At 38.3% G+C, this 25,960-nt stretch overlaps 3 protein-coding genes and 1 long non-coding RNA gene across 8 annotated transcripts in view; 3 read left to right on the forward strand and 1 right to left on the reverse strand.

Annotated features, from left to right (window-relative positions):
- The first annotated feature begins 772 nt into the window (after nt 1-772).
- LOC109958188 (uncharacterized) lies at nt 773-1,517 on the forward strand. The gene is made up of 3 exons (XR_002274644.1): nt 773-861; nt 996-1,050; nt 1,377-1,517. It is a non-coding gene; the product is annotated as an uncharacterized LOC109958188 (long non-coding RNA).
- Nucleotides 1,518-2,745: 1,228 nt separating this feature from the next.
- Nucleotides 2,746-10,627, forward strand: LOC109958318 (5-hydroxytryptamine receptor 3C-like). The gene is made up of 14 exons (XM_020596859.1): nt 2,746-2,778; nt 2,949-3,103; nt 3,627-3,837; nt 4,266-4,442; nt 4,648-4,916; nt 6,225-6,288; nt 6,741-6,910; nt 7,181-7,225; nt 7,540-7,646; nt 8,026-8,195; nt 8,347-8,510; nt 8,895-9,105; nt 9,988-10,197; nt 10,344-10,627. The coding sequence occupies exons 2-14, from the start codon at nt 3,014-3,016 to the stop codon at nt 10,625-10,627; spliced, it is 2,172 nt and encodes a 723-aa protein (XP_020452515.1). The 5' UTR covers nt 2,746-2,778; nt 2,949-3,013.
- Nucleotides 10,628-12,754: 2,127 nt separating this feature from the next.
- LOC109958319 (5-hydroxytryptamine receptor 3C-like) lies at nt 12,755-18,074 on the forward strand. Its single transcript, XM_020596860.1, has 9 exons — nt 12,755-12,792; nt 13,156-13,303; nt 13,470-13,514; nt 14,111-14,220; nt 14,560-14,729; nt 15,150-15,310; nt 15,642-15,852; nt 16,856-17,146; nt 17,857-18,074. Exons 1-9 carry the CDS (start codon nt 12,755-12,757, stop codon nt 18,072-18,074), a joined length of 1,392 nt encoding a protein of 463 aa, XP_020452516.1.
- A 1,410-nt stretch (nt 18,075-19,484) lies between these two features.
- Nucleotides 19,485-25,960, reverse strand: part of rubcn (rubicon autophagy regulator) — a 24,905-nt gene continuing 18,429 nt past the window's right edge. For all 5 annotated transcript variants that reach the window (XM_020596657.1, XM_020596656.1, XM_020596658.1 and 2 more), the window contains 4 exons: nt 25,724-25,785; nt 25,444-25,597; nt 25,171-25,264; nt 19,485-22,255 (listed from right to left, as the gene is read on the reverse strand). In XM_020596657.1, the coding sequence (XP_020452313.1) occupies nt 22,119-22,255; nt 25,171-25,264; nt 25,444-25,597; nt 25,724-25,785 (447 nt within the window). In that variant the 3' untranslated portion in view covers nt 19,485-22,118. The remainder of the gene's footprint in view (nt 22,256-25,170; nt 25,265-25,443; nt 25,598-25,723; nt 25,786-25,960) is intronic.

The following is a 25,960-nucleotide window of genomic DNA, read 5'->3' on the forward strand; positions in this document are numbered from 1 at the left end:
AGTATTGTGTGTGTTAGAGAGAATAATAGTTCAGTAGGAGAGTATGGGCGTAAATGACTGAGTCTCATGGGGCCTCTCATAGAAAAGCCTCTGCTGTGAATGCTTGATGGCCTCAAAGGTCCAACAAGTTCAGTAGTGTCCTCCCTGATAGCTACAGTAACATATTAATGTGAATGGTTTAAATAGACTATTTCTGGAGACTTGTAGCCAATGCTGAGGTCTGCAGAACACCACACTGTAGCAACTTGGACAAGAGTAATTATATAACATACATGTTTGCAGGACGTTTGGGGGTTAAAACTTTGTATTTTGGATCACAGATGTGCAAGCTGTTTCATTTTGATGTACAATAAAAGGTTAGTTGGTGTGGGATGACACCAGACAACACCTGTTTGTCACAAGGTATCGAGTGTTTATTTGCATGCAACCAGTACATGTGACAGTGATGCAGCTGCGGTCAGTCTTCACCGTCTGCAGGTCACACACTGACATTCACTGTGGCTTTTCTTTGTTTTGTATGAAACAACCTATAGGGAAAGTAGCTGCCTTGCAGTGTTTTCCATTTCCCACATCATTTACCAGGGGTTTGTCCACTTTGTATCTCATTTACAGGGGCACTATGTTTAGTCTAGCCACTAAGGCTGAGTTTAGTCTTGCAAGAGAAAGTTTCCCAGGTGAGTTGCGGGTAGTTTTGTTGTCCGGCAATAGTTATTCATAGATAACCTCCAGTCTTCACAACTAATGATGATTATCCTCTGCTGTTCTGCAGGTGAAACTGAAGAAACTGCTTTCACCTAACAACTGTAGAAAGATAAAGGTTTATCTCTTGATGTCATGGCATCCAAGAACTCCACACTTAAGGTAAAATATCTCTTATATCGTTTTATTTCTGAGGCTGAATATAGCATCGCTTATAATATATTTCCTTTTTAACTGTTAATGTTTTCTTAAACAATTTATCCCTCAATAATTTTTTTAATCTATTCTCATTCTAGTGGCATCTCCCATTAGTCAAGTCCACCCTGGTTATGTTCATTATTCTTATGCCAGGTAAGGTTTTTGATACAATATGTTGTCCTGCCTTGTTCAAAAACATCACCAACAGTCACAAAGAGATAACATGCAGAATGTTTATATCATATGTTGTAATTTATGTGTAATATTGTAAAACAAATAGGCTACTGGGAAATTTTGATTCCTGGATATTGTGAAATAAATTGGAAACAAGTTAATCAAAATCCAAACAATTACTGGGAAATAAAATTAAAAAGACAATAAAAAACACAATACAAGCAGTTTTTTAAATCCACTGTGTTTTTGCTGTTTTATTGAAAATCATATAAGCCGATGTTTATAATTAGACTCACTATCATCAGCTCCATGCAGTACCACCAAGGTGGAATGCAATGAGCCGAATCAACCTGCCCTGCTGGAGGCTCTGACTCCAGTCTTTAACCTGAGCACCATACGACCCGTCATGAACTTGACAACCTGCACCAAAGTCAACACATTCTTCACCTTGTATGGGATACTAGGAGTGGTATGTTCAGCTGTCAGTAGATATCCAGTGTACTGTGTGTATGTATGAGCTGCACCATTTATTATTTTTTGACACTTCTCTCAGATTCCAGTGTATAATATAACAGGTTTAGCATTAACAAGTCAGGTCTATATCAGGAGAAACTTTGTTATAATATACCGTATTTAATAATGAAAATCAATAACAAGTCATTAGAGAAGCTGAAACGTCCTCTAGGATCCGTGTTATCTCAAGAAACACATTTAGAACACTGTTATCATTAGCTACTCTGGTTTTACAGGATGAAAAGGCTCAACTCTTGATCACATACCTGTGGCTCGAGTATGTAAGTACAAAATTATCCATCAAAATTTCTGTCAGTCGTGCATTTTTGAGATAACTGTGGGATTATTTTTTGTGAATGGTGTGAGTATTAGGTTATATTTACTCTGTGCACTGATGTCCGTTTTGTTATTTTAGTGGTGGATGAATGAGTTTGTCAGCTGGGATCCAACACAGTGCGGCACCAACAGGATTTCTCTGCCCAGAGACGAGTTTTGGGTGCCAGATATTGTAATCAATCAATTGTGAGTTGCACTCTATATACAATACAGTCATCTGAAACAATACAAATTGGTTAAAGGAGATGATTGTTTTCCTTATTGTAAACAAATCCCACAAAGAGGCCATCTCCCAGGAGTTTCCAACTCACCTACCCTGTGGCATTCAGGCTTCAGTCTATTTATTCCTACTGCAAATGTAAATCTGGACAAACTGTTGACAAATTCATATTGTCATTATTTTAAAAAGCTCAGTATAATAAAAAAACAATGTTTCTAGCAAACATTACTTAAACTGAAGTAAATATTGCATTTTACAGGAGTTATTTTTGGCTGCAGATTAACAAGCTCCTGAGCTCCACTGAACATGGACACTATATAAAATGTTAGTATAGAATAAGCTAATTTATGTATTTATTCTTGTATGCATTTGTAGGCAAATCTAAAATACCCCCTAAAAAAGAAAAGAAGGTTTGACTGTTCAATGTTGTTGCTTTTGTTAAAGTTCTTTACTGTTCTTGTCTTGCAGCATGGATGAAAACACAGCCCCATCTGTCCCTTATGTGTATCTGTACAACGATGGGAGTGTGCACGATAGTCTACCAGTCAGATGTGTCAGCTCCTGTAACCTCAATACCTATACGTTCCCCTTCGACATCCAGAACTGCACTCTGACTTTTGGTTCCTACCTCCATTTGGGTAAGACACATCACAGGGTTTTCTTTGCCTTATACGCCAGTTTGGACAAAAGCATCTGCGAAAATGAAAAATGTAAATGTAAAGAAGCAGTAAGTACAGTAAGTCTCTGAAATGGGGATATGTGCTTTTACTGGCCTTTACATTACATGATATTTGTCTTCTCTGCTCAGCAAAGGACATACGAGTTTTCCTGGGGAAATCTGCAGCTAACATCACAGAGTACTCCAAGAATGTGATGACCACAATGGGGGAGTGGGAGCTTCTGGATATCACCTCCGTCAAACACAACGCAAGCCCGAACGATTTTGATGAGCTTATATTTTATGTACATTCACTGCAATGTCTGTAAACTGAAATGAACAGAAAGTAAAATGTCACAGCCAGATTATTGGGTTGAGCAAGCAATCTTATGTTATGTAAAAAAATATCAGTCCCATTCAAATCATCCTCCTGTAAAGATGTGGGAACCGAGCTATGACAATCATATTTCACAGCACAACATTTTACAAACCTCTGAACCACCTTAACAAACTTTGAACTCACTCCTAGTGCGTTTGTTCTCTATAACAAAGAACTTCTTTCACTATTACTAAAGATTTTGCTACTTTAAAAATAACACTGTATGTTTGTTTAATCACATTTAACTTTACTATGAGCTCATACTTAATGAGTCTCTGTATGCCAATCAAGATTCATGTCATTATGAATACTTTTAAGTTATAATAAGAATCTATAGAAAGTGTCATAATAATATATAGTTTACACCCTGTGGCATTGTTTTAGAGAAATAAGCAACCAAACCAAACTTAAAAGTGCCTGACAGTTTTGTTTTGCTTTGTCCTCTGCAGATTAGTGTGAGGCGCCGACCCACCATGTACGTGGTGAACCTCCTGATCCCCAGCTGCTTCCTCATCACAATAGACCTCTTCAGCTTCCTGCTGCCTCCCCAGAATGTGGACCGGTCCTCCTTCAAGATGACCCTCATCCTGGGCTACACTGTCTTCCTGCTCATCATGAATGACCTGCTGCCCATCACTGGAGACACAATACCTCTCATAAGTCAGTATTATTCCATTTAGAAATGTACTGAATCCTGTCACAACACAATGATTTCTTTTTCAGAACTTTGATTGGAAAGTGCTGCGTGTAGCGTGTAGACTGGCAAATAGATACAAAAATGGGAAAAACATTAAAATACTGTATGATATGAAAACAGTACTGCTTTGAGGGTTCACCTTTCACTTTACTGACCCTTCCTTAGCACCATATGCAAACTGAGGGAGAGAACTAAGTTGTTAGCAGCAAAAACATAATTATAAATTATGTTTTTTTTTTAAAAAACATATATGCATAAACATTTGCCCCCGATGGTTAGAGCCACCCAGGCACCCACCCTGCGCCCAATATGCAGTAAACATTAGATCACTCTTTGACAGTGTAACCCTTTACTGATTCTGGCCTCACCTCACATATTCTCTCTTTGGCAGATGTGTTCTTCTCTCTCTGCCTGGCTCTGATGGTGGCCAGTCTCCTGGAGACCATCATCATCACCAAGCTGCTGTGTGGCTCTTCCAACTCCTCTCCCGTCCCTCGCTGGATCCAAGTAGTTGTTCTGCAAATTCTGGCCCATCTCGTTTGTATGCCTCGAAGGGATAAAGATGCAGGTATTCAATTTTTCTGACAGTTTCACAGTGTTTAAACATTTTTAAAAAATGTAAGATTACAAAAATAACTGAGCATACACAGTATACCTGATGGATTAATATGACTGTTTACTACAAAGTCAACAATGACATTAATGAGAAAAATGTAATTCAAGTATTTTATTCAAGGATTTTAAAAGATCAACCTATTTTTGCTAAAACACAGATGTGGAGCTCAGCTCTGTGGTGGCAAAAAGTAAAGCTGATGAGTGGCCTCCAGAAGAAAGGGGGGCAGCGATGAACAACAAAGCCCTGCAGGAGCTGAGGAGCCTGGGCAGGGACCTGCAGGCCATCCGCCTCCAGGTGGAACAGAAGACGGGTGAAAACCAGAGCTCAGAGGACTGGGTCCAGGTTGGTTTGGTCATAGACCGCCTGCTGTTTATCTTCTACATTCTTTTCATATCAGTCAGCTTCTTTACGATCATCGTTATCTGGGTGAACTCATATGGTCAGTAGAAACAAATCAACTTAAGCAGTGTCTCACATTTTCAATCAATATTTTATCAGTACAGCATAATTTTGTTATTTATATAATCTTCTTAGAGTAAATACTTTTATGCAGTACATACAATATGTTCTACAGTTATTGTGTTACTGTTTATAACAACGAGTGGTCATATTATCAATAATGGACATTGATTAGCTCTACTACAATAACTTAGCCTTTTGTGTTATATTGTTCCATTGTACACAAAATAAAATTACATGCAAAAATTTCTTTCAGTTTTTCATTGACATTTTTTTCAAACATTATAATAATGTTCTAATAATTTATTTGTTCATTTTAGTCAATTTTGGATCCTAATATTCAAAGTGCTCCCACTGTGCAAAGGAAAACAAACTAGTTGGGAAACGTGGTCATCGACGGCTCTTCCATTACACATTCTAGCAACGAAATATATTGCGTAAGATAAACAGCAGGTGTCATTTGATCTTACAGCAAATTCCTAATAAAATGTACAGTATGCAAAATAAGCAGATATAAAACAAATAATGTTGTTAAGTCGGAAAAGACGCATTTAACCAAGCAGTAACTCGTCTTTCTGGTGATGTGTGCATATATTAAATTTAACCATAGAACCGTATTTGAATTATGAGAATGGAATTATTATACATGTATTAATAATGGATATTATATAATTTATCTCTAAAATTAGAAAATACTGTAAGTAAATAAAAATACATTTAAAAAAAATCTAAGTAAGAAGCATTTGTGTTATCATACACTGAGCTGATAAATCATTTGGTACACTACATGGCCACTTTCTATAAACTATACGTACAGAAGTGTAGTTTGGTAATAAACATCCTGCACTTAACTGTAACTGAACAGGTAGAACTGGCTGGGACATAAACCGTATCTCTGGAGGCCATTTTGTTGAGAAAGGAACAACAAAATATTGCAGTTTTTACATTTGGATTGCACAAAAATCCCTGTAAGGGTTCCTCTCAAGACTGAGAACCTTAAACAAATGCACTTCTTACTTTAGGTCTTTAAAAACTACTTCTTTATATCTGCATATTAGGAAATGGTTTTCTACTGCTGGGTGTTTGTGGCGTTCAGGCCTTTTCAGGCATAACACACTTTAAAACAGCAGGTCTCAAAGTGAAAACAACAAAAAAATGTTTATAAAGTGCATTTTAATTTCAGTTGTCACTTAAAATCTGTGATGACAACTTTACAGGACAGCCCTCACACGACTTAAACTAACAACTGTTTTGACCCAGTGTTAATGTTTTTAGTGCTGCCAGCTGAAAGTCAAGCCTTCTATGATTATATTCATCTTCATCTCTGTGCTCGTGCACGGTAAGTACAGCTTTTACTGTTCATGCGGTGATATGTCTAGATATATAAATGCAATAATATAAATGCTACAACAATTCATAGCTTTGTAATATTAAAAACAGGATGACACAGGGAGATGTTTGTCACCTTTGTAGACATTCATTTTTAAGTATAGAGGGAGGACACTGACGTTAAGCACTTCTGATGCCTTTTTATCACACCGCACCCACAAAGGGTGACACTAAACAATCAGCTGAAAAAACAATGCCAGGTGTAACTTATAAACCTTGCATCATTACATCTTTTGCCTCTGATGCTGTCAAAGGATGCATGCTTTGTGCACTTCATCTTAGATACATAGCGATTTTTGGCTCATGACATTTGTTGGGAAACAGCTTTTATTTGCTGCAGGTGCAGCCAATGTCAGGTCTCCTTTAACAATAATAATAGCACATTTCTTCTTTATTCTACAGCTCCATGCAATTCCAGTTCCATCATGATGAACTGTACTCAACCCAACCCGGTTTCCCTGTTGGAGGCTCTCAAACCAGTCTTCAGCATAGGTTCTGTTCGACCTGTGATGAATACATCAACCGCTACCTCGGTCACTGTTGATTTCACACTGTTTGGCATTTTAGGGGTGGTAAGGGGCACAACATTAACTATTAACTATTAAGTAACATGGCTACAGGATGTCAACTTTAGAATCACTGGGTAATTTTATTTTTAAAGTTCAAGAGCCTTCTCTTATTTTGCAGACAATTTTACTGTGGTTCAGCTGGTCACCTTTATGAGTCTCTATGTGGTCAAAACAACTTTCTATACAAGAAAATGTCTGTAAAGGAGAAATGCATATGGAAAATGTTCTCTCTCTCTCTCTCTCTCTCTCTCTCTCTCTCTCTCTCTCTTTTAGAATGAAAAGTCCCAAATTCTGACAACATATATCTGGCTAAATGTAGTAAGTTTTTAATTTACATTCAACTTTTAGTTCACTTGTAATAGTAAAATTTATCATCGCGATCCGGGCTTGAGAATCAGAAAGACAGAAGTCAGTTTGGGTCACAGTGCAGCCTGGTGGGTCGATCCTACTTTGAGCTGGCAACAGGAATCTTAATTACCAGACTGTTTACCCTACTAATGAACAAACAGATCATTTTCAGTTGAAAAGAAGACAATACTGGTGCTGATGAGTAACAAAACCCAATATGGCCACTAGACACCAAGTAAAAACCATATTTTTATGTTGTTGTATCTGTATGATTTGTGTCATAGTTATGGAACAATGAGTTTATCAGATGGACACCAGAACAGTGTGGCTCTGACTATATTACCATCCCACGAAAAGAGCTCTGGGTACCAGATGTGGTCATCGTTGAATTGTAAGTACCATCTACTCTGCATACTGTAATTACAGATAGCTTCACAGAAGACTTTATTAATCCTTAATCATATCAAATTCTGTCATCTCTTATGACTAAACTCAAAATTCATGAGCAGAATATACTGTATATAAAGAGAAAGCATACTGGGTGTTCCTCGATAGCTGAACCGTTATGGTGCGGTGCACCATATATGCAAACACAGTGTGTGTGCGATATCCGGCTTCAGATCTATGTTGCAGGTCCTGCCTGCATCTCTGTGACGCACTTAACCCACTAAAAATAATGAAGGCAAAATGCCCAAAAAGTAACTTTAAAAAAAGAGAAAGCATATAATCAGTCATAGTTACTGGGGTTTATGTCTTTTGTCATCCTGCAGTATGGAGAAGAACACAGCTCCATTTGTCCCATACACCTACGTGTTCTCTGACGGCACCATTTTTGACCCACAGCCTGTTAAAGTGGTCAGCTCCTGCAGGCTTGACATCTACACATTTCCATTTGACACCCAGACCTGCACTTTAACCTTCACCTCGTACTTACATCGTAGTGAGTAGAAATCATTCTTTTTTCTTTATTTTGCACTTTTTTAATGCTATTTCTGTAAAGTGAATGGTGGACATAGGTATAGTTGTAATAATGTATTTATAATTGGATTAATTCTTACAAACGTTTTGACTATGTTCTATTGTGCTTTCAGTGGATGCTGTCAAACTTACCAACTTTACACCTGTGGAGAAAACATTAACAAACTCCAAACAGTCAATGACAACTATGGGTGAGTGGGAACTAGTTGGAATCACACTGGATAAATACGAACGAGAAGATGGGGAAGGTGAACTGAACCAAGAGCTTCGATACTTTGTAAGGAGATATTGTGTACTTTACTACATACTGTATATTGTAACAGTTTACAATCCCTTCTTGTGCTGTTTCATTTATTCACACAACAGGAACACCGAGAGGAAGAGACAGCAAGAGGATTCTTTTGAGAAGCAGTGCAAAAAACATCTTTATAATCCCTAAATTATATTTTGCCAAGACACATTTTTCAAGCATTTTGGGCATAGTAAAACTTTTTAAAATGGAGAAAATGGCACTTTTGCAAGTTGCACAAATTGCTTTATATTTTGCCATAAAACTGTGATCATATACTTCATCGGAGATTAATGTTAATGTAAAAATCTTTTTCTCAAATCGTAGTATATCAACTTTCCTGCTACTGTTTATATGTCAACTCTCCTGCAGGTGTCAGTGAGGCGTCAGTCCACCATGTATGTGGTGAACCTCCTGCTCCCCAGTAGCTTTCTCATTACAGTGGACCTGTTCAGCTTCCTGTTGCCTCCCAAAAGTGTCGACCGGTCCGCCTTCAAGATGACCCTCATCCTGGGCTACACTGTCTTCCTGCTCCTCATGAACAACCTGTTGCCTGTCACTGGAAACACTATACCTCTCATAAGTCAGTTGACAATATCTTTATTATGCTAGTAGCCACTGAGACTGTTGCACAAAGTACTATTACATAGCCTGTACTGTTGCTGACCCAGCTAAATGACATTGTCACTGTGTAAATGTTATGTTGGCTTCCGGTCTCGGAAAAAGAAGATTGTCCGAAAAGAATCATACTGTATAAAATAGATTAAAGACATCGAGCACATGCTAGCTAAATAAAGAAATAAAAATCTGTCACAGTCCAACCATTTCCTGATGTCATTCTATGCATTGCAGAGCAGGTACAAAGAAAGTGAGTTTATGTTATCCTGTCTAGGCTTTTCTGTGAAATTTTAAATTTGATTTAGTCTTAAGTGCTTTTTGGAATGGCTGATGTTTATATGAGGTTTTAATATGAGCATAAGCCCAAATAAAAGAGAGCCCATGTCAGAAGATGTCAAGATGCACTAAACATTTCAAAGCCATCAACCAGAAGTGTCCTAATGGACTACAAAAGACTTAAAAACTCTCAATACTTTAAAAAAAAAGAAAATACTTACCTTTTTTAAACTTTGCTTTTTAAAAATGTTACTATTAATAGAATTTACTGGCTTCATTTTTAACTGATCCAGTTGCTCTTGGCTCATGTTTAGTATCCCTGCTTGTTTTATTGGCCCTTAAACACTGATGTCCTCTAAAGCTGCTGTAATCAATATTTTTCTATTATCAGTGGATCAAATGATTATGTCTATGTGAAAGGGGTCACTTGTAGGAACAAAGGTCTGCAGTGCCCCTACCTCTATGGAGTGTTTTCTTTCAACTCTTTTATTTGAATTTACAGCCTGCATACTGTATCTCAATGTCATTTGTCTATGAAGCAGATTTCTTAAAAACATCATTATTTTCCCAGATGTGTTTCTGTCTCTGTGCCTGGCTCTGATGGTGGCCAGTCTACTGGAGACTGTCCTCATTACCAACCTGCTGTGTGGCTCCGCTCTCTGCTGTCCAGTTCCTTGCTGGATCACAGTGTGTGTTCTTCACATCCTAGGCCGACTGGTCTGCCTTTCTCCAAAGCCCAGGGATCTGGAAGGCACAGTCATCCAAAATCCCAACACACAAGGTAAAATGCCAGACCTGGAGTATGACTTTATGTGGAGAAAGATATTCTTGCAGTCATGTGGATTATGAGCTACAGAATTTTTTTTCATTAGTCAATATATAGAGTCAGAGCTGCCATCACCACCTCCCATGTCTACTCTCCAACAGAAATGAAAATCTCCTCTCTGGTGGCAGAGGACAGCAAAGCTCCAGAGGAGAAAGGACTGCTGGATGAGGACAAGGCCCTGGAGGAACTTAGGAGCCTAGGCAAGGACCTGCAGGCCCTCCGCCTTCAGGTGGACCAGCTGCTGGGTGAAAACCAGACCTTAGAGGACTGGGCCCAGGTCGGTTTGGTCATAGACCGCCTGCTGTTTATCGTCTACATCCTCTTCATATCAGTCAGCTTCTTTACGATCATAATTATCTGGTCTCAGTCAATCAAATCACCTTGATGCTGTTTTTGTTTTAAAAACAGAGTTTGGAGGATTTTGTGAATATCATCTAACATTGTTGCACTGCCATTTTGTTGAATATTATAGGTATAGATTAAACAACCTGAGGGGTGGTTAAACTGCTGTAAAGTTATATATTACATCACACATGTCCACTGAAGTGGCCTCCTTTCACTAGTAATTTAAATGTTTGAATGATTTTTAGGGTCATTTTCTTTTGCTTTTTAAAAACAATTTCTTTTATGGTTTTGCTTTTGGGCACTGATCTTGAAATTCCTGCTAATAATATATGCATACTTCAGCAAACAGCTTGGGGGTTTCTGGTAGTCAGGACAACTCTGTTATTGTGTTTTTAGGAGTTTTTCTATTTGTTTATAACTGAATCAAGTCCAGGAGCTTGTTGGTATATACAGTATATAAACCTTGATGTTTCCCAGCAGCATCTTAGCTGAAAATGTTCTTATAAATGATCCTAGATTCATGTGAGCCTCCTAACCACTCAAAGGAGGGTATCTAAGAGCATTTTGAAGTTATCAGGAGCAGCAGGGCTGCTTTAAATATGCTTTCATTTGAATAGGCAAGCTGTAGGAAGTTCAGTTAAAATAGATTTTATTTCCCATTCATCTTCTTTAGAACAAGGTAGGTTGGACCTTCTAAAAACTCTGGTTGGGTTAGGAGTTGTCTGTTTGTCTTTTTTATATTGTTGATTTCTTTGTGTAGTTTGTTACTTTTGTTATTTGTAAGCCTATGAAACAATCAGTCCTCCAATTAATTACTTTCTTTTGTCATACCCATCTGTTTTTATGTTGCTTCCCTTAAAGTTGTGTTGTAACAGTGAATTGCAGGTTTCTAACTCAGTGCAAAACCAAAAACAAGTGCATGGTTGTTACTCCCATAGGTGGAGCTGTGGAAAAATAAAATGGCTGAGTGGTTACTGAAGGTGTGGAACAACACATCTTATGTTGTCCTGTGTGTTTATATCTGCACATACTGTACCATAGTTTTATGGTTTATAGCTCTGTTCATATATCAGATATCTACTCATATATCTGTTCACCAGGATTGAATGTGCTCAAGAGCATAAATGTCTTGTCTGTGAAACAGTTTGCAGTGTAAGTTTTAAAATATCTTTTTGTTTTACATGAAGTTTATGTAAAAAAGAAATGCACATATATTTTTGTTTTTACTTTGGTGATGTATTTGTAGTGAGTCTGTTATTGGATTGTATGTGTGTGTGTGTGTGAATACTTGCTTTAGTGTTCATCTCCTATGTAGACAATTCCAACATTGGGGTACAAAAGATTGGTTTCTCCAAGACAAACTACCAAAATTATGTCATGGTTTTTAGTTTTTAGTTCTTATTTAAGATTATAGTTTGGAGTAAGTCTCTAGAGAATTACAATGTCCGGTAGGGGGATAAAAACAAGCATCTGTGCACGCACACTGCCAGTAGGAGCTTTCATTTGTCTACAGATCACTACTTGTGGAGGATATCTGGTTCATGAGAAACACCCAGCATGTGTCCATCTCAGCAGATTATCAGTATCATCTCAGGTTTACTCTTAATTTCAGGTAATAACATACTTTTGTTTGCTACTTGTTTGCAGTTGTGTATTTTCCAGACTGAAGCATGTTTAACTCTACATCAGAAAAGTTCCTCTTTATCCTAATGCTGCATTAATGTTTAACATATTAATAAGCAGTGCTGTTATTATTTTAGCAAAAAATGATTGTATTAGTTAATCCTTTAAATTATCTTTTCAGTGTGATGACACTGTCTTTTTCTTTTGTCCAGGTAAATATTAGCTCGCTCACATTGTGTATGACAATAGACAAAGACTAAACTTCATCTTATAATTTATCAAACCATCATATTTCCGTTTTTGAATTAAAAATGAAGGAATTTTCCTGCTTATTTAAGCAGTTTTTGTAAAAACTATATTTTTAAGAAACAAGTTCAAGTAACACACACCCACAATCACTCCAATGGGCAATTTATAGTTCAACTCAATCAATCTAAGCTGCTAAGAGCGATTGTGGGTGTGTGTGGTTATCTGTCTCTAAGGGTCAGCTCTGTGACAGCCTTGGCGACCTGTCCAGGGTGCACCCTGATTGTCGGCCAACCAGATGGCCGACAACCCCCGTGACCCTCCTGAGGATAAGCAGTATAGATAATGGATGGATGGTTGTTCAAGTAATTAAAGGATGACCTCTCTGCAATCAAAACAGCATTTTTGCTACTCTAAATGATATGGAGGATCATAATACTACTGAGTGTATCTGGCGTTTAGGCATTTTGTGTTTTAAATATACAATCATTGTTCTGAACTCATTTAGCAAATATGTCAGTGTGGTTTAGTTCCATTTGAACAATTTGTAAGCAAAGTAATGGTTGTATAAGGTATTATATTTATAAAACAGCTCTTAGTTTCTCAAAATCACTGATAATGGGGAAGTGCAAGAAGTGCAATTAAGGTTAATTTTCTGTAACAACTTCACCGTCTCCTGTCAGCGTCTCTATGTTACAGTAAACTGACGTGTAAAGAAGGCCACAGCGGGCCGACATATGAGTCCTTGCAGGCTGTGTTTGACCTACAGGCCTTCAGACCAGCAGTGAACCTCAGCAATCCCACCATAACCAACATCTCCTTTACCCTGTATGCTGTCCTGGGGGTGGTGAGTTTGTCAATTAATGGTCTGCAAAAAATACCAAACACACTTAAATCTAGGCTGAAGAAGTGCTGAGAGAGAAAATGTCAGGAAACGTAATAGAGATCACCAGATGTTTGAGATCCAGTACCCAGCCTCATATAAGGCTTACCTGTTATTTACTGTATTTTAGAATGAGAAGACCCAGATACTCACCACTTTCCTGTGGCTGAGACTGGTAAGTAGTGTAACGTGAAAATACAAAATAATGTAATGTAATCTGCTCGTGTGCAATTTATCTGTACCTGCAGGCAGAGTTGGGGAGTAGCATGTAACTAATTACTGTAAATAAATAAATAAATGTCAAATAAAGGTCAAATTCAACAGTATTTTCCTTCTGAAATCAGAAAAAGGGCTTTACCTGGTGCCTGTTCAGTAGGCTACATGTTTCAACAATAATATATTTTCTAAGTGAAGTTATGTTGAAGAACCTTTACTATAAGTTTGCCAGTAATAGGTGTCAACTACTGTTGTGAGGTTTACACTGCCTGGTTTAAATTTATGTTAGGACTTTTCAGCTTTATTGCCAGGTCTAATTTTTTTTTTGAAAAGTAATCTAAAAGTAATTAAAAGTAATAAGTTACATCTAAGTAATTAAAATTGTTACATTACTACATTTTTAAGAGGGTAACTAGTAACTAGTAACCTATTACATTTGAAAAGTAACCTTCCCAACAGTGCATGCAGGAACAAATGGTGAATTATAAAATGACAGGCAAGCAGATGTTTTACGTTAAATATTTAACTGCATGGTTTCTGATTAATTCACTGCAGTACTGGCATCATGAGTTCCTGGTTTGGGACCCTGATGAGTGCAATGGTGTCAGTAGGATTTCTCTCCCTGTGAGGCAGCTCTGGTCTCCAGACATCATCGTGTATGAGTTGTAAGTTCTCTGAGGGTCTAGTAAACACAAACTAAATGGCTCATTGCACAGTGGTCATTGTCCTGAGACATTCTGCCTGTTTACATCCTGTAAAATGCCAGAGAGATTTGAGAGCACATCCCAAACAGAGAAAATACTAGTGCTACTGGTTCATGCCTCACACCAACTTACCAGCAGTGAACAATGAATCCCATAAGCACTATAGGAGGTTTCATTTGATGAACTGATTTTACCTTGTGCTTTTCTGTCCCTACGAGGCTCATTTAAATATCATCTCAATGTGCTTTTCTGTTTATTTCTTTTACTTCATGGTGGCTCTTCCACCCCCAACCCTTCCAGTGTGGATGATGATGTTTCCCAGGCGTGTCCTTACGTGTATGTCAACTACACAGGTCGCATCCGCTGGGACAGGATGCTGCGGCTCGTGTCATCCTGCAACCTGGAAATCTTCAGTTTTCCTTTTGATGTGCAGAACTGCACATTTACATTTGGCTCCTACATGCACACCAGTAAGAAGAGGCTTCACACATAGACAGTCCCACATAAACTCAACCAGTCGCAGGCATCTTATTGACAAACAGAACCTACATAACAGTAAAGCTGGCTCAATACAGGTCCGAAAATACAGCCGCAGCATATTACATTTTTGGGATCTTTTGAAGGGAATAAAAATAAATGTATAGTATAGTGAAGGTATGTCCAGGAAAAAATTGAACTCAGGTGCTCGGCCAAAATAGTTACCACAAATCAAACCAAAGAACATATCCACAAAAAGCTAGTTAATAAAACTAACTTAATAATAAGCAATATATAATTTGTTATGAGATCAATCTGGCTAACTTAGTGTTGAGCTAATGCATTTATTTAGGTCATTTTATACTGTACTATAGAACTGTCTGGCCAGGTTTTCCTCTCGCACTGTTCCACAGTAAGAGATGTGAGGGTCAGTCCAGCCGTGACCTTTAAAGAGATGTCTCTAAACTCAAAGCGCTACCTGGAAGCCAGTGGAGAGTGGGAGGTGGTGGACATACTGGGAGAGACCTCCATCCTTCAGTTTGGAATTGATGAGTGGGACATCATCACCTTCTGGGTGAGGGAATCCAGTTTACTGTTGTGTCTGCAAACATAACAGCCATAGATAAGACATCAGGCTTTTAGACAATAAAGCAACAGCAATCACACATCAGCTTTTGTGCTTTCTTACAAAGTGTGTACAACTCACTGCTTCCACTGAACCCAAGTCAGCAAAATAGATTTTTTCATTTATTCACTTTTTACATAAAGCTTACTGATGACCTATACGGTAAAGTTGGTAAAACTCTTCAGATACTTTTTAAGAATCCTTTTTCAGTTTCTGATGACAAAGGATTACATATCCACAAAGATACAATTAAACTGTAAGCGCCTTTCTTGTTGCCTAGGTGGTCATAAAGCGGCGTCCAGTGCTCTACGTGGTCAACCTGCTCATCCCCAGCTCCTTCCTCATGCTCATTGACATCCTGTCATTCTACCTGCCGCCCCACAGTGTGGACCGTGCCTCCTTCAAGATGACCCTGATCCTGGGCTACACAGTGTTTCTGCTCATCATGAATGACCTGCTGCCCAGCACAGCAAACGGCACACCCATCATAGGTTAGAGGAGATATCCTGAAAAACAACACTTAGCCTGGGTTATAGATTCCACCATCACCAGCATCATGATAATCCATGGCATAAATATACAGTAACTACACCCCACAACCCTAAAGCTGCATTGATCAGTTCTCAGTTTAACAATTTGATCAAATGAATGTGTGTAATTTGAAAGGGGTGATTTAAGTTACAGTATCTGTTTTCTGACAATGGTCAGAAAAATAAATCAGGTTGACATTTCTCAGGGTTCTTCTTGCAATCTCTAAATCAATAACAAAATAGTTCAATTCCAAAATTCTCATTACCCAAGCAATGACATATTTAATGAGATGTTAATGTGTGGTGTTTTTGTAAAGATGATGCTGGGAGCTACAAAGTTATAGGCTTGAAAACATATTTTAAATCTTGTAGTTTAAAATGTAGTTACATTAAAACGCCTCACAACAATTTTAGAAATCATGCAATTAACTCCATATGGGGTCTTGTTTCTAGATTGTATTTAAATTAAAATAAATAAATGAATAAACTTACTTAAGTCCTGTGATCACACTTCTCCTTGAGATTGTCCCAGTGAAAATAAGAAATAAGGCAAACCCTAAATGTATTTGTTTTGTGAAGGACTGCTAAAAACAGTTAACATTTTGCAACACTAGGTCTGACATGGTACACTGCAAATACTATAAGACACTCTGCAATTTCATAATTTTGTGCATACATCAGTGCACATGTTCCATCACAAAGACAAACACATACTTTATATCCCTTACTAGTGTATTTCTGATGCAGTACATTTGATTAAAACAGTTGTTTCATAACTGCACAAATAAAGAGATTTGTGCACTATGATCTGTGGTCCACTAACACATATATTAAAAACCATATAAACTTTTTTGTGTGAGAAAATATTACAATTATATTCCGATACAGAAGAGTCTTGAGGGTGAGTTTTGTAAGCTCAAAATATGAGTATCAATCTCTCATAAATATATGTCCTTCCATCCAGGTATCTATTTCTCTGTGTGTCTGGCCCTCATGGTCATCAGTCTACTAGAGACGGTTGTCATCACCAATGTCCTCCATCACAGCTCCATGAAATATCAAGAGGTTCCAAAATGGGTGAGGGTGGTTATCCTCAAATACATAGCCAGCCTCATCTGCTACCGCTGGCCAGAGGTCATCCAGCATCCTTCTATACCAGAGAGAGACAAACCTAAAAGCTCAAATGGCAGCTCAGGCCCATGCATCATCCAGCCAGTCAGTCAGACACCTGTCCAGTGCCCAGCCAGCAACAAAGGTATTCAAACAGACTCCCCTCAACCACTTGGAGCTCCGAGTGATCTCATTTTGAAAGAGTAAAGGCAATTTTAAAAAAATGAAAAAAAGAATAAAAAGACTTAAAGATCTATGTAATATATGTCAGAGATGGATCTCATCTATCACAAGTCAAGCTAAATATAACACTAACCTAAACTAGCTGGAAATCTTCTTTTTCTTTTCTCTATTTCTATAGTTTATCATTTAGAATTATAAAATTATAATTAAAACTCTAATATCAGTTTAAATTATTGATTCAAACTGACTGCTGTAATTTGGTTGCTCAGTCTAACGTAAACCAAATATTGGTATAAGACTGTAATTTAATGTATATCATGTTTTTATGAAATACTCCCAATTTTCATCATTATTAAACAGCATTTTCATAAAAGCAAGTCCAATGAATCCCTTTTCACTTTCACACTAGCCCAATCACATACTAGCTAACTAGTGTTGGCCATGCCAGTAAGAGCCGACATTTACTGGGTGTAAATGTTTAACAACTAATTTCTCTATAAAAAACTGTTTGTGTGGTGCAACATGTTTAAATTTAGTGATGCACATAGTAAACAAATTGTAAAAGGTTTTTCTAACACTTTTTTTTAAATAAGTTTGAATGCTGAAATCACAGATGTAACATGTTCTATATAATCTAAAATCTTCTCCTTCCTATTGCTGTTCCTGTATTAGGTACAGTTGCTCTGCCTGAACTGCAACAGATATGTCAATACCTGGGTGACCTTCACACCCACCTTATCTCACTGCAAAAGGAGAATGAGCTGCAGGACCAGTGGTGCCATGTAGGATATGTGCTCGACTACCTGCTCTTCCGCATCTATCTACTGCTCATCTCCTGCTATGCAATGGTCATTATTTGCATGTGGTGCATCTGGATCAACCAGTCCTAACTGTACACATACATACAGTATATATGTATGTAGTAGGTAAATAGAGCGCCTCCTCCCAAAATGGTGCCCCCATTTCTACATTCAACACTGCGTGACGTACCTTCACATTCTCTAGAAGCACATGTGCATGATGTGATAACCATTAGTTTTCATACCATGGTATACAGTGAAACTGGGATACCACTGCAACCCTAAAATGAAGCGAAATGTTTATCATGTAGAAGAAAAATATTAATGTGTTATATATACTTTAAACCTAATACATGTAAGCTTAGGATCTTTTTTGGCTATGAATTGCTCTATTGCATAGTTAAACAATGAACATTAAACCAATAACATCTGTTTCAGAAAAGTCTTTATGTACTGTACAGCACACTGTCCAGCTGCAGGTGCTGTAAACATTTAACTAATATAATGCCAGTTAACATCATTCATTTGTAAATTGTAATAAATTAAGTTTGCCTGTAAGCCTTCTGCTTTTCTTAAAGCAGCATAAAACTATAAATAAGCTCATGGTTGAACAGGACTGGAGAACAGAACAGAACAGAGTGTAGGTCCCACAGGTGGAGGTGCTGAAAAATAAAATGGGTGAGTGGTTACCAGAGGTGTAATCAACAAGTCCTGTCCTGTTCCTCATAACCTGGAAACAGTTTCATGTAACGATGTGCGTTTCCATCTTTATGTACAGTACTGCCCAGATGAAATGTCCTGCAATTTACAGGGCAGATAATTGCTCATGAAGTTCTTTTCAATACTACAAAACTATACGGACACATTTGCAATATTGCAGTTTGAGATATGGGAACTCCCTTATTTGGTTGAGGATCGTATTAAAATACACCAATAAACTTATCTAAATAAAGACTTATCTGTTCAAATGTTAACTGTCAGATGACTCAAAAGCTACATCATTAAAAACCACGTTTCCTTAATCACTTCTAAAAATCACCAGCATTGCTGTAAACTGGGTCGCCTCTCACCATAACCTGTACACTACAAATCCAAAATCACCCTGACAGCTGTCTTCAAATCATGTCATTGTGCATTAATAGTTTATACTGATCTGAAAACAGTCACTCTGAGGTTTTCCACATAGACAAATGTTCCAGTGTGTTAGATTACATCCAGTAGATGGTGCCAGTGGTTGATTGTTGAAGCTTTAATGTATAAAGGATTTGGGCATGGAGGCCATTACATTGTTGCAACTATAATTTAGCAAACAATACATCACAATTGTCCCCCCAGTCCCCTCCCAGTCTCTGTAGTTGTCTGATGTTTTACAAACTAAACTATTAAGAAAAAAAACCATATTGAAAATTGCTCGTTGCAGCCCTGCTTCAGTTTTGTATGCATTAGTAATCAGCTTCATGATCTCGACTTGTCTATTAACACACAAAAACAATCCATGTGAACAGTCTAGCCAGTCTTTTATTGTTGACAATTACAGAACAGATAATCATAATAACAATAATCTTTTTAATAATACACTTTAACCTGCAGTGCACTTTAAGCCTTCTTCAAACGCCCCATGGCAAAGGCAGCCCAAGAATAAACAGTCAGTTGCAAATCCGTTTTTCCTCACAACCTCCTATCATTAACTGGGGAGTGAATTTCATTTATTAAATTTTTATCTTATTTACCACAGCACACTCTGTTGACCACTACTTAGAAACTTGAGGTGAAGCTAAGTCAGCCACAATAAACAAAGGAAATTACAAGTAAGCTGTAACTGGTGAAGAATCTAAAAAAAGTGTATACTAGACCAGTGGCTCCATACCAAGATGAATAGGAGTCCCCTAATGATAGAAAAGGCAAGAAAGGAGGAACAAAGCATTTGTTATGTAACAATAGGCTAACTGCTCCTCACTTTCATCATTTTTGCTTTATTCTCCTTAGATGCAGGTACCTTTGCCCTTTGGGTCCCTGAAATAAAATAATCTAAGAGAAAAATAAACCAATAGCTTGCAAGGTGGAGTAACTTCTTCATATAAAGAGCTTAAATAATCAATTTTTAGGAAAAAAATTCATTAGTAGCTTTTTTATTTAGATCAGAAGATCAATAGCACTCTCATATCTATAATCTTAAACACGTAGCCTGTTAGTTTTCCTGGTAGCTAGTTAGGCTAACCAGTACAGATCCCACTGCTCCCATTCAAGAAATATTCCAAAACACAAGATATTTACACTAATAGACTGCCGTACACTTTATTTTGTGTGAGCTTTAGAGGTGCTTTATGCTAAGCTAAGCTAAGTTAACCCGTTTCTGGCCCAAGATACATATTTAACATGCAAATAATAAGAGTGATTACCACCCTTTGCATCCTACTCTTAGCAAAAGGGTGAATAAGCACATTTTGGTCACAAGCCAAAAAGGTTGGGAACCACTGCATCAGTAAGATCTGCTGGAGGATAAAACTCAGTTAAATGTGGAAAAACCTCAGTCCATGGGGGTGACTAATGCAATCTGATAACTTACAAATACGCCTAATTGTCTATTAAATCGTGGATCTCTTTGATTGGGTTGAGAGCCATCACAATGTAGTGCAATTCAGGTGACAGCAGCTTCATTAACGAAACAGGAACATTCTGCAGTAAGGGTTTGGAAAAAATCGCACTAAGCCAGACAGGATCAGTGCAATTAACAGGAATCTCTAGATTATCCCAAAACCTACAATGTTAGAAAACAGGCAAGTGCTGATTTGGGGCAAACCTTTTGTGCATGGCCGCATGTACATTACAGCAGGTAGATATGTGTGCACATACGTAGGCACAACACACACAGAAGCGCTCATATTCACATCCACACAAACAGAGCATTTGCAGTTCCATTTAAAACATTTCATTTGTGACACTGACTCTGAAACTTTCCAATGTAGCTTCACTGTCAGTTCATCTGCATAGAGGCACATAAGTGTGGCTAAAACAGGTTTTTAAAAATTACAGTAAGGAGCAGGACTAAGAAAGGGTTAATTAAATATCTTGAGTGTTTTCAAATTAAAACAAAAACCTAAACATCACTCATGTTCAATGTCTGGGCTGAAAGTCAGTCAAGTCATAAAAGATATCTAAATTTTTACTTTCATAAAAAAAAAAAAAAATACACTGGGTTCATAGGTTGTGCATTTTAGGTGAGAAAAACAAGCATTAGCTTAGTCAGCAGTCAGTTAAAGCCGCAGGCTGCAACTGTAGGCGAGGAGATATATCAAACCTGGGTACAATAGTGCAAACCTGAGCAAATTTTTGTTTTTCTGATCTACTTAATTCTATTAACTTTACCTCAGGAAAACAAAGGCCCACTTCACACATGTAACCAGTGTCAATTATACCTGTAAGGCATCAGCTTTTGTCCTCTCTCATACTAAACAATTTAACTGATTTTTTTTTTCCACACAACTCTTCTAAACTGTGGCCACACGGAAAAAGTTTTACTCAAAAAAATAAAACCCTGACACAAAACAGAAAAGTGTTGACGCATTTTAAAACAGATTTTTGGAGCAAAAAGAATTAGTCAGATGATTTGTTTATACTACCACTTGTGTTGATAACATTAAACAGGGGCTTTAACTTTCATTTATGCATTATATTAGATATTAAATAAAATAATCATGTAAGGAACTTCATTCTGTGGATAACCCTGTCATATTGTATAGAAATGACAATATAACTAGTTCTATTTTTTATTTTTGAGGAAAGCTCAACTGGATGACTGCCAAGCAAAAGGAGGGAACTGATCTTTAACCCACAAGTCACTAGTTTTTTTAAGAAAATGAGTCTGCTTCCTTTTCAAATGGGATGCAGTCACACAGTAAAGTGCATGAATGAAAAGGGCTTCTGGGAAAAAACAGTAACCACTTTCCAGTTGACAATTCATGGTCCTGACACCCTGATGTGGAAAAACCTGCACATCTGGCAGTCTGTTGGGATCAGAGCGAGTACTGTCACCCAGGTCTGAGAGGACTGGAACAGAGCGGTAGTCGGTCACTACAATCATGGTCGCATTGCACTCTTCCTTCTTTTGTCTCTGAGTTTCCTCTTTTACCAACACTAAGGCCCACCTCCCTCATCTTCTTGTTCCTCCATGTTTTTGCATGCCATCCTCTCTCTCCGCTCCGCCAGCCGCAGACACCGAGGGCAGCCTTTACCTGTCTGGAAGCAGCTGCGATGGTAGCATGCGTGGCACTCTGAAAAAGGCAAAACAAGTGCCAGTAATTTAAAAGTTCAAAGCGTTTACAGCAAAAATGTCTTAACAGAAGAAGATCATGCCATTGACAGAGAGCAGCTCCCATGTGCTAAACCAAACACCAAACTAATCTGACCAGTTTGCCCACATTGAGATGCAATGTCCCAGTAGAGCAGCCAATCACGATCAGAGCTGATCAAAAAAAAGTGAGGAGAGGAGTATAAAAGGCTCACAAGGTAAAGGCAGCAAGGCAGAACGCAGCAAGAAGCAGGACTGTGAGAAAAGCATAGACGCACTCACCACACCCTAAACCAGTTCTGACACAGCTTGTTTTTTCGCAACTCTTCATTCTGTCCACTAATCTGCTTCAACAGATAGTTACTGTAACCCCTGTCTGAAATGTTTTTTTCCTTTGTTTCCTAAAGAAAAATTTAATGAAAATGTGATGAAATGACAGGAAACTCAAATTCAAAAATAGTTTATTTCAGGTTCACATGAAGATGGAGCTTAAATAATAGCAGGCAAATGTAAAAGCAACTAAAAAGAATAAATAACACATTCATTCTCAAACAATAAACACCCGCACAATTACATGTCCTTCAACAAAATACAAATTATATATAAGTAAAACGCTTAAAAACAATCAGATGAGGCACCACAACCTAAGTCAATCAACAATTGAATGAAACACTATCTCAGAAAGGGATGAACCAATCAAAGAAATCAACTGAAGTATTATTTGGTTGTAATGAAAACCTCTACAAGCTCAAGGGGAACGTGTGACAGACTGCAGTTACAAATGTGCAAAGTAAAATTCAGGACCAAACCAAAACACATATCAAAGAAACAGCACTCTGGATCAAGTTAACATCTATAGTAAAAGAACTCCTTTTACAAAATACTGTGTAGCAGCAATCCAGCTCTTGGTGCAGTGCTGAGCTGAGAGCCAAAGAAAGGAAGCTAAGCCACTGATGAAACACCACCACCACCAGAGCCTGAGCCAAAAGATGTCCACTGAGAAACAGCTATCAAAATGCCTGCGCTTCACCAGCTGTGCAAATGTCAGAACCAACGCCAATAAACACTACCACCACCATAGTGCCAGCAACTCAGTGCCAAAAGCGAAGAATGAGAAACTTCAACTACCAGACAGTTGAAAGGATTAAGAGGGAGGCAGAAATGCAATGCAATAGTTTGACATTTTGGAAAGCCAGGTCTGCTAAGTATGAGGCTACTACTGAGAAGAAGCATCCAGCCAAGAAGTGCCTGGCACATGACCCCAGCAAAACTACAATTGGTCACAAGTTTTTACAATTTGGTTGTTTTTTTCCCACAAATTAAGCAAATGCAAACATATGTTAAGCAGTCAGGTAGGCATATATCATCAACTTCAAACAAAACCAAGCTGGTTGTTTCCTCCCATTTCCAGTCTTTATGCTAAGCTAAGTTATCTTGATGCTGGCTTTGACTTAACATTCACAGTATAAATTAAGTGTTAAAAAATGTTCCACACCAACTATCTGCAGGAAAATAAATAAGCATGTTTCATAAAAAGTTAAACTACTCCTTTATTTTTTAATAATTACTGTAACTCTAGTTTACTAGTTATTGTAAACATGACTGTCATGACACCGATAAAAAGATGCATTAATCAGTGGTCAATATCTGAACATATAAAGCTACTGTTTTATCCAGACCCACCAAACGTTAACGGTTCAGCTATGTAGTGCACTCTGATTTGGCTGATTGTTGTTTTACTGTGCAACTTCTGAGCCTGTTCTCCACTTCTTTACAGGAGACTGTACTTCATGCCCTTAGTAGCTTGAATATATTACACCTTAGCCTTTTGTTGCTCTTGCTCAGACTCCCCTGTATGATCTACTTCAGCACTCTCTCCACCTTCTGTCCCGCTCTCCTTTACTGTTCCTTCCCTCATATTCCTGCCCCTGGTTTCTCTCCTGGCTTTGTGGGTTTTATGACCTCTCCATTTAGCACGGGTTATGATGGCTGGCTGTTGCTCAGTATCTACCTCTCTTTTTCCACCACTTTTGTCCTCCTCTCCCTTGGTTTTGTCTCTGGAGAAAAGAGCCGACAGCTGCTGCGGTTTGAGCAGTTTTGTAGCTGTAAATTTCTCAGATTCTGTCTTTACTGTTTCAGCTGCCTCAGTTTTGCCTTTGCTGTGCTTTTCATCACTTTCCTCAGCATCAGACCTAGCTTTCCCTTCCTCTTCAGTTTCCATCACATTCCCCAAAAATCTTTTTTTAGACTCTTTCTCTTGACTCACTCTTTTCAAGAAACCCTTTGCTACATTGGGTATCCCTGATACTGTCCAACGTCCTTTCCTCTCTTGTACTACTTCATCTAGATTCTCCGTACTGCTGCACGTTTCACTGTCGCTACCCTGTCTGTCTCCTTTTGAGATGCTCTTCTTTAGTCTGTCTATTTGAAAAACTTTTAGAAAGAAGTTTACTTTTTCCCTTCTTGCATGTCCATCTCTCCTGTCCTTACTCCTTGTTGCCTCTTTTCTATATACTTCCCCTTGATCCTTTCCTCGCTGCTCTCTCTCTTCCTCCCTCTCTGACTCTGTCCCACCTGTCATCTCCTGCTCTTCCTCACTTCCTTTACTCCTGGAGACAGCTTTTACCAGTTTTTCAGGGGTGAACGCTGGGAATATTCCCCCTCTTTCCTGTGTCTCTTCTGCCATGTCCCTTGACTCCTCTTGCTCTCCACCTATTTCCCCCTGATCCAATTCTAGCTCTAAACCCTCCTCCCCTCCCTCCCCTTCTCTCCTGTCTTGAGAAAGGACCTTTGCCAGCCTACGAGTTTTCAAAATCTTCCAGTCTCTCCAGGTAAGTGGAACAGAGAAGTGGGAAGAGGGGGCTCTTGAGCCACCCAGGCCTGGCAGAAAGGGCTCACCTTCGCAGCGCTGGCACTTGTTCAGCTGGAAAGGGAAGATGATGTCTTTGTCATTGCCGCAAAACTCACACACAAAGCCCTTCGCCTGGCACAGCTGGGGAAGATCAAAACAAAGATGACAGAAAGCCCAGATTTTTTTTTTAATACCTGGTATTTGACTATACAACAGCTGAGTAACAGTTCTTGCTCCATCTGATCAGTAACCTTTATTAAAATGTTTTAATCACTACATACTAGAAGAAAGGGCAAAAAGTAGCTGGATGATTATCTTACCACACAGCCAGCTACGTGCATGGTACCGAGTTTAAGCAGCGCTTTCATTCGAGGAGCCAGTTCCCCATTGCGCACAGCAGTGAGGTCATTGAGGGAGAAGAGGTGAAGATCCTCGGTCAGGTGACCTGGCAGGCTGTCGAACTGGTCCAGCACCCTAAAGGGACACACATACACACAGATGCACTGGTGATGAAGTGTCCTTGCAAGGAAAATGACTTGGTGCACAAAAGATTCTGAAATTTCAGTGAAACTCAAAACTATGCACAGACAGACATCTTACTCTTTAGCAAAGCGACAGGTCTTGAAGAGAGTTTTCATGTGAAATAGCTGCACCCTCAAAACCTAAACAACAAAATGGAAAAAAATATCTAGTTACTTCAACATACAAAGAACAAGCATACAGCCATAAAGTGCATGAACATTCAGCTTCACTTTCCATTTACAGCATCTGTGCTGTTGAAGTATTTAATGTTTAAAGTCTCTGCCAGCTGAGCATCAGATCTCTCCACTTTCTATT

The sequence above is a fragment of the Monopterus albus genome, unplaced genomic scaffold (genome assembly GCF_001952655.1).
Source record: "Monopterus albus unplaced genomic scaffold, M_albus_1.0 scaffold31.1, whole genome shotgun sequence".
Classification (NCBI taxonomy): Eukaryota; Metazoa; Chordata; class Actinopteri; order Synbranchiformes; family Synbranchidae; genus Monopterus; species Monopterus albus.